Source organism: Bombyx mandarina, chromosome 19, assembly GCF_030267445.1.
Source record: "Bombyx mandarina strain Sakado chromosome 19, ASM3026744v2".
Lineage (NCBI taxonomy): Eukaryota > Metazoa > Arthropoda > Insecta > Lepidoptera > Bombycidae > Bombyx > Bombyx mandarina.
Window position 1 is genome coordinate 2105916 of NC_143225.1, and position 9353 is coordinate 2115268.

Here is a 9353-nt window from a genome sequence, read left to right on the forward strand (position 1 = left end):
ATATCTTCATTATATTTATTTAATAATTCAAAATAAAAAATAATTATAGAATATAAATAACCATTATACAATTATTAACTGGCCGTATTTTTGTACATATTTATAATTATTAATAATTATTTGGCCGATAGTAATGCGACCAAGTTATTTATTTTTTAATAAAAATATATAAATTTTATAAAGAACTTACTCGATATTTAAATCAAGATTGGCATTCGTTGGCAGATAACCCTATCCGGGCTTGGTAAACCGGTTATAATAACAAACATTACGTCATTCAAATTTAAAGTAACAATAATTACTTTATTTCTTAATATGAACAACGATAAACAATAAATTATGTGTTTTAAAACATAAAAAGTAAGTGGATGTTCCATTGAGACAGTCCTAATTATTTTTCCGAACAAATCATCATTATACCTACATGCAATAAAGCAGTGGAGTCCATTGTCTGTAGAAACATCGACGTTCTCGCGGACGCAGTTGTGGGCGGGATTATATTATTACTTCTTTTGATTGATGTTTTCTCAAACGTGTAAATGCCCCTATCGCTATGTATGTTTGTAATCGAAAAAAAAAACAAATATATTTATGTCAAAATTTTTACCTGTGTCTGAAAAAAACTGTTTTCAGAACAAATTGGAATAAATCCGAATGTCAGGATATAGAAGCTATAAATATAATCTAAGTGACGTATATAAAGTGTTTAGGTTGAGTTAAATCTTTCATGATTCACCATAGGTTCACATGAGCGCAGTATTTATGTTAAATTCAACTTGGCATCTCTAGTGGCGCCCGAGAAAAATGTTTTAATAGATTCATGAACAAACACCATAACGGAGAAGGAAGTGATTGTTTTTTTTTTTGTGAAGTGATTGTCTAATATCTCCATAGTTATTGTATTTAGTTACCAGACTGATTAAATGAGTTTTGTAGTAAACCTTTATGGCTATTACTAAAAAACAATACTCGATGACAAACCTTCCTTTGTAGCCCGCGTCTCAAATTTGTAAGTTAAAGATTTTTTTGCGCCCAAACCATCGTCCTTTTTATCGCGTACAAATACTCGTAGAATATTTGGCTGTGGTAATAAGTTTTGATTACGCTAATGTGAATGGGGAATAATAGTTTTATTAGTTGCCAAAATCAGGGAGTTGTCAATGTTAAGAAATGTTTAAGAGGCTCACGATTCAGAATTGACTATAATTTGCGTTGCATTTATTTTAATCAATTTGTAGTTTACTTTTGGTGTCGGATACGTAACATACATTATGACCGTCTCAATGAACAATCAAAAACATATTTTGGAAACATCTACTGGCTTACTATTGCCACACTTGGTTCCACCAATCATAATTTGGTTATTATAGCTAAATGAAATTTATTCAATAGACTTATTTATTAAAGTATTCGCGCGCCACACATTTCGTGTTGCCAGTAATATAATAATTTTGATTATCTCTTACAGGACATAAGACGCTAAGACGAACGAACTAAGAACTAAATTACATTAGCATGTCATCGTGCATGTTCCATAAACTAATTTTAAATACCTAAGTTTAATACGGTGTTAAATATGGCGAGGCTTGACAGCTGTCAACAACGAAAACTCGTGAGAGTTGTCAAATGAACACAGATTAGTATCCGGCGTCAGCGTCGTAACTGCTCTTTTGGCTGCTGTACTGATCTGTAAATAAATTTAAATTTAGTACTAAATCAGATATGACGACTAGCCGAAATTATTAGCAAGGATCACCTTACTGAGAATTTCGGCAGGGCTGATAATAAAGAACAAAACGGTAGAATGCACCAAGGTTTATCGATATTACAAAAATTGTTATTTAACCGGTTCTTACCACGATTTTTATTTATTAACTATTAATAAACTCCCGCTATTATAAGCGTTATGAGCATCAATCAGTCTACACCAGAAAAACCCATATAAATAATATTTCTTTAGGCTGCTCCAATAGCAGACTCATCCGCTATAAAACAACGTGCGAGTGTAGATTGTATTCAAGTTATTTATCTCGGACTAAAAAACTACAAAAATCGGACACAAAAGAAAGAACCTGCGAAGAATACTTGAAGCGGTGCCATGTTCACATTTTTTCACATGCTTTGCAAGATTATCAATGTGGAGTGCCCATTGGAATATAATATTTCGGTATAGTTCGTATTAAATTTGTATTTTGAATGCATTTTTCAAGAAATTTAACATTTAATAATTTTAATGAAGTGTTTCCTATGTGATTTAGAAAGTTTTATAAATTTTACCTCTCTTCGTGTCTGTAAGCTGTAAACTCTTCAAGATTTCCTCTGGTATCGGGGGCGCGGTCGGCAGATGAGCTCCCTCAGGCCTGAAGCCGTTCTCATCAGCGGTATAAGACACAGAGTAAGTTTGTCCATCATCACCGACGTAGGAGAAAGAGCCTTTCACGTTTATAGAACCTTCCTCTGGTTTAGCTCCGGGCACAACCTGACCTGGGGATTGCTATGTTATTTACATAGGCGTTTCATAGCAATTTGTGTTTAAATGGTGAAGTTTAATCTATATATATATTAATACGTGAAGCAAAAACTTTGTATCCCTTTTTACGAAAATCGCGCGGTCGGAGGAGTATGAAATTTTTCACACTTTTAGAGAATATAGAGAAGAAGTGCACAATGCTAATATATTTTTTAAATAAGGCATAAAAGATACATTAAATTCATAAAGAAAACATTACACACACTACATACCATGTATTTGACGCACACACGCATGCATACTATTTATTGTCAAACTTTTGTTCTTGACGTCTGTTGTCAAATTGAGAATAGAATATGCTTTGTCTTTGTTAATATTTTTTATAGTCTTGGCGAAATTTGTTATTATAGAAGTATAAAATACAATCATATTAGTGTACAAACTTACAATTACAATTAATGATAGTCGAATTTCGACTACTGCGGGACCTCTAGTTTGTTTTAATATACAGCATAATTGTTTTAAGTCAGTGCCAACCTATCAAGTCCTTGGTGAATAATCCGGGTGCTTTTTCACCTACCTATTCTAGTAATCTCGAGGGGCTATACTAGATTCACAGAACGAGGTGAGCTCACGGGGCTCTAACCTGACGACGTTGCTAACACTAGCCCTAACAAGAGCAATGCTTCGCACAATCTTTTACTGGTGTTAGGACCTCTTGTGAGTCCGCACGGGTAGGCACCTGCCTATTTCTGCCGTGAAGCAGTCGTTTCGGTTTGAAGGGTGGGACAGCCGTTATAACTATACTGACACCTTAGAACTTAGCAGAAATTGGCGAGGTGGTGGTACCTACCGGCGCGGACTCACAAGAGCTCCTACCACCAGTAATTACGCAAATTATAATTTTATTAGGTTTAGTGTCAATTAAAATATAGTAAAATGCAGTATATACCTTCTTGCTCAGCTTTCGTTCCATCGCTGGTCTCAAAAGCGTAATGGTATCCATCTTCATTAATCTCATTGTCATATCTCAAGATTTCAGCCGGCTGGCCAGATTGGCTTCCAGTGAGAGCCTGGTGACTACCAGCAGAGTTTCGTGGGCCTTGGAGTCCTGCGCTGGCTCCTCCTGAAGACCCAGCGTGGGGGGGAAGGTACAGGTCTTTGTCAAGTCGATCAGCTGCCACCGCCGCTAAAGCGAAGATTATCAGCTGAGAAAAACACAAAATTTCATATTTAAAATGAAATATGCTTAATTTTGTTCTTTGTTATTTTTCTAGGTGGGCAGATAAGTGGGTACATCTGTAATTCAAGGGAGTCGTTTAGTGGTTGAATATATCAGCAGTAGTAGTATCACAGCACTAATATTTTCGGCCGTCAAGTCTCACATACCCCATACGTCCTTTAGCCTCGGGAACCTCAAAGCAGGATCGGCCACCAGACCGAGAATAAAGTACACCTAAGCTTTTATCGGTGCTATACTAAGACCTTAGAACTCATATCTCAAGGTAGGTAGCGCATTTACGTTGTAGATGTCTATGGGCTCCATTAACCACTCAACACCAGGTGGGCTATAAGATCGTCCACCCATCGAAGCAATAAAAAAAAAGGTACCACAATCCTCTCTATTTTTTAACGCGAAGCATCATGCGTTCCAGTTGGGAAGGTGAACCATGCAAATAATACAGTGATATTTCGCCCCGTGTCTCAAGCTGGGTAGCGGGATGTTTATATATGATGAAGAATTGAAAAAATAGCTTCAAACTTATTCAATTTCCGTTGCCCGTTCTAATTTAGCTTCTGTGTACGTTTTGTAAAGTCGGGGAACCGCATGATGTTGTGGTTCAAAGATAATAACTAACTTCAATCTGTGGTTTCTTTGTGAACGCGTGAAAACCGCGTAAAGCGCGTATAACATTTCATTTATTGTACTTGCTCAAGGTATTAAGGGTAAGTTTCACAATGTTTTGTAATGTTTACAAGGACTAGTGGTCCCGCAGTAGTCGAAATTCGACTATAATTAATTGAAATTATAAGTTTGAACATTATTATGGTTATATTGTCAAATACTATTTATTATACTTCTATAATCACAGATTTCGCCAATTATAATTACAATATTAAAGATAAACAATATTAACCTATTTTCAATTTGACCACATAGGTACTTTAAGCATTAACTAAAGTTTGACAATGAACAAAGAGTAGGTGTATATATACATAAGTGTGTGTGTCGAATACATGGCAGTGTATGTAATGTTTTCTTTATGGATTGAATGTATATCTTTTATACATTATTTAAAAAAAATATTATCAGTGTGCACTCCTTCTCTATATTCTCTATAAGTGTAGGAAATTTTATACTCCTCCGTCAGCGCAATTTTCGTAAAAAGGGGTACAAAGTTTTTGCTTCACGTATTTGGTTTATTAATTTGTAGTTAAGTACAAAGTAAAGTTTTTATCGCATTGAATTAGATAGCTGGACGAGCGCACGACCCATCCGATATTAAGAGGCTACGACAGTTCACGAATATGATAATAAAAATGCCGCTATGCAACTAGAAAGTGTAATAACGTCTATCCCACCCCTCAAGCCGGAGCGAATGACGGCGTCGCGGTAGGAATAGTTAAGATGGCGGCAACTACCCATGCGGTCCCAGAACACGCCCTACCACCAATGATACGCAAATTGAAAATTTAATACGCAATGAAAATTTCGAAATAAATTTTAAATGTTAAAGTGGTTGAAATATTAATATAAAAATGATAAAATAAGCTTTGAATAGAGAACTCCTCGCTAATTAAGACGCTTTTATTAGCTTCATACATATATGTGAGTATAAATGAATGCTTTTTAACAATAATCAAAACGATAATCCTTCTACTCATATCTGTCAATAAAATATTTATAACTATTTATACCACGCACTCCACGCTTTTATTACAACAAATATTTTTAATTTTTTTTTGTTAGTTTTATTTTATATTTTGGGTGACACGAAATGGTATTCAAAACGGAATCATTTATTTCGAATTTTGATGTTATTTTAAATTCATATTTACTGAATTTCAAAATAAATGCAATCACCGATACATAAAGAGCCTTCCGGAGAACTCAAATAACGACTTCAGCTCGCTTACTTAATATTAAAAAAAATGTATATTTAATTTGGATTGATTATAAAAACAAAATGATTTATAATTTCTTCACTTCACTTGATTCGTACAACGATCACTATGAAAAAAAATATGTAAGGTCTGAATTGAGAATCTTTGCTTTATTTATTTAAAAACCGTTCATGGGATATTTGTTAATTAAAATGAAGTAATTAGTAAGTTAAAGATGCGTGGCTGACATAAGAAGTTTTCGGGTCTCATAATATAGCCAGACACACAGAGCTAACAAAAAAAAAAAAAAATTTTAACCCACAGACACAGCCCACTGAGTTTCTCGCCGGATCTTCTCAGTGGATCGCGTTTCCGACCCGGTGATAGATTCTGCGAAGCACTGCTCTTGCTAGGGTCAGTGTTAGCAATTCTCCGGTTTGAGCCCCGTGAGCTCACCTACACGCGCTAGGGTAAGCTGAAATAGCCTCTCAAGGCTATCAGCACAGGTAGGAAAAAAAAATTAAAAAATTACGTAACTTATTTCGAACAGGTAAACCGTAAATCAAATATATCTAATGTTACGATGTATTTAGTAAGAATGTTAATGCGAATAACTATCGACAACTCCAAAATACGGGTGACCCTTAAAAACGACACACCATCTTATGAAATCCACTCGATGAACGAAACACACAACACAATACGCACTTGAATAATATTATACTTGAGTTAAAAATTAAATAAACACTAGTATTGCATTATACTAACGTAATTCATGGTTGCCACGTCTTCACGATGAGATGTTAGTAAAGTGTGATCATTGGGCGCATCTGCCGCGATTTTATAGTACGAGCCTATGTCTTTCTAAGTTCTAGTTACGGATACGTCCGTCGCGCAAAAAGCGGTAAGGGAAAAAAGCAAACTCAAAGTGTTTTATACGTTAAATTTACGGTAATGCTTATTTTTTTATAAATTATTTTATTTAACGGGTTTTTATAACGATTTTTACATGTAAATATTCCAGGTATTCACAAAATACGTTGGGTTAATAACCCCTTTTGATATTCTGCTAAGTTATCGTTAGCAAAAGATTCAAAAATCGACGAATAATACTTTATACTTTATATTAAAGTACACAATTGCACCTTCCCTATTTAATGACGGTTCGCTTAATTAATGCTTATTAACACACTAAGATTAACACAAATATTTTATAATAAATAATAATAAATAAATATTTTACTAACAATCACGCCACGTTAACTGGTCCCGTGATAAGTTCGTAAAGAACTTGTGTTACAGGTACCAGATGTAAGATTTTTATTATACACATACATATATTTAATATACATCCATAACCCTGGAAAAGACATTTATATTTATCATACAAATATCTTTCATTGGCGGGATTCGAACCCGCGACCCCTTGTGCAGTGACCATGTCACTTACCACTACACCAGACGGCCGTTATGATATCCTACTAACATTATAAACGCGACAGTTTGTAAGAATGTATGGATGTATGTTTGTTACTATTTCACGCAAAACCACTGGATGGGTTTTGATGAAACTTTACAATAATATAGCTGACACACCAGAATAACACATAGACTATAATTAATACAGATACAGTGTGGTTTATCTAAAATAAAGCGATAAGTGTCAAGTAAGCAGGAAAAAATCTGCCATCTTATTTTCATAATATAATCAATAATAAATTACAGTTCCCTAAGTGAAGCGAGGGCGGGTCGCTAGTTTTATTATAAAAGTAATATTGAATAGATCGAAATAAAACTATTTACAGCATCGTTAAAACTCTCCCGTACCTTGTGTATCAGAGATTATTATAACACTGTATTTCTTTATGTGTCTCGAATAAATCAATAAATTATATGTTATGTGTCTGCATAAATGAGCTAAAAAGTAACAAAAATATAGTAACGAAAATTGTGAACTGTAAATTCACTTTCAAAATATATAATTACTAAATTGAAGTCAATTTTTTTGATTAGCCCCTTTGTACTTATCGGTCGATAGTAATAGTGCACTCTATGTACAAACAAAGCTAAAATGTTTCTTAGCAGATTTGATTTAAGTGATATTTTTACATAAATCTGCATTAAGGTAGCGATTTGTGAATTGATATTCGTTTGAATTCTGCACGGTAAGTAATTCGGATATTAACAACCTTGTTAGAGGTTTTCGTATTTAAGCGTTTACCTTCAAATGGGATCAAATACTTTATAATTGCCGATGATAGCCAAAACGCACGCATAGATTAGCTTAAACATCGGCTAGCTCCTTATGAAGCAAGGATGTGAGTCTGTGATGTAAGATCCGTCCATTCGCGGCAGATCACACATTCGATAGCCGGATTTATTGAAGGCTGCTCTATATAATTCACCCCACGAGTGGGCCAGTTTCGCTTTGAAGGGCGGGGCACCCGTTGTAACTATACTGAGAACTTAGAACTCATATCTCAAAGTGGGTGGCGGTAATTACGTTCTAGATGTCTATGGGCTCCAGTAACCACTTAACACCAGGTGGGCTGTGAGCTTATCCACCCATGTAAGCGATAAAAAAAAGATAATAACCAACTTCAACCATAAACAAAATATAGCTTGATGTTATTTTTTATTTGGAATTCGTCGTGCCCTAGAGGATAAGACGCCCGGTGCATTCGTATCGAGCCATGCGACTGAGCCGGTGTTCAAATTCCGCAGGCAGATACCAATATTTCTAACATAATATCTATATATATCTATATATGAATACGTGAAACAAAAATCCTTTTTACGAAAACTGCGCTGACGGAGGAGCATGAAATTTCCCACACTTATAGAGAACATAGAGAAGGGGTGCAGAATGTTAATATTTTTATAATATGCATTAATAATATGTACATTCAATCAATATAAAAAATTAAAACACTACCATGTATTTGGCACACACACGCATGCATACTATTCTAAAGTGTAGTTTGGCGAAATCTGTGATTAAAGAAGTTTTATTGTCTTTGAAAATATTATCATAATAGTCTACAAAATAATATTTTCAATTAATTATAGTCGAATTTAGACTACCGTCCCCACCACTAGTACATACATACTAGTACATACAAATGTTCACGATTGACTTCCACGGTGAAGGAATAACATCGTGTAATAAAAATCAAACCCACAAAATTATAATTTGCGGAATTACTGGTGTTAGGACCTCTTGTGAGTCCGCGCGGGTGGGTACCACCGCCCTGCCTATTTCTGCCGTGAAGCAGTAATGCGTTTCGGTTTGAAGGGTGGGGCAGCCGTCGTTACTATACTTGAGACCTTAGAACTTGTATCTCAAGGTGGGTGGCGCATTTGCGTTGTGGATGTCTATGGGCTCCAGTAACCACTTAACATCAGGTGGGCTGTGAGCTCGTCCACCCATCTAAGCAATAAAAAAAAATTACGTAATACATGCTAAGCAAAAGACTTTCACAATTGTATTTTGTAATTGTCTTTTTCTACTTCAAAGATAATCCCAAAAGCGACCCGAAGACGTATTCGCTTATCAACGAATACTAATTAAATCATTTTATTACAATTTATTTTGATTAGACCTCACGATCTCCCTGTTATAATGCACGTAAATCTTACAAATCAGAGTTTCCATCTTGTTTCGCATAATTCTGTTCAAATTGCGTCAATTCACATGCACTCAAGATATAATATAGATGTCGCAATTAATATTTTTACCAGTCTATTGGCCAATTATGATACTGGATGCATCATAACT

The 9353-nt window shown here is 34.9% G+C and overlaps 1 protein-coding gene across 2 annotated transcripts; it reads right to left on the minus strand.

The window, feature by feature from the left end:
• Positions 1–67: 67 nt before the first annotated feature.
• Positions 68–6414, minus strand: CPR52 (cuticular protein RR-1 motif 52). 2 transcript variants are annotated; one of them, XM_028176548.2, is made up of 4 exons: positions 6344–6414; positions 3423–3678; positions 2278–2484; positions 68–1687 (listed from the first exon to the last, which is right to left on the minus strand). In XM_028176548.2, the coding sequence occupies exons 1-4, from the start codon at positions 6350–6352 to the stop codon at positions 1638–1640; spliced, it is 522 nt and encodes a 173-aa protein (XP_028032349.1). In that variant the 5' UTR covers positions 6353–6414; the 3' UTR covers positions 68–1637. The 2 variants fall into 2 exon arrangements, with proteins under 2 accessions (XP_028032349.1, XP_089591343.1); XM_089735217.1 differs by having other exon boundaries at positions 6235–6375.
• Positions 6415–9353: the final 2939 nt, after the last annotated feature.

Coding starts and splice junctions, on each gene's coding strand:
- CPR52 (XM_028176548.2), bottom strand. Junction 2,485..3,422: donor AACGAAAGCTGAGCAAGAAG/GTATATACTGCA, acceptor AGCAATCCCCAG/GTCAGGTTGTGCCCGGAGCT. Junction 1,688..2,277: donor GCTTACAGACACGAAGAGAG/GTAAAATTTATA, acceptor ATTTATTTACAG/ATCAGTACAGCAGCCAAAAG.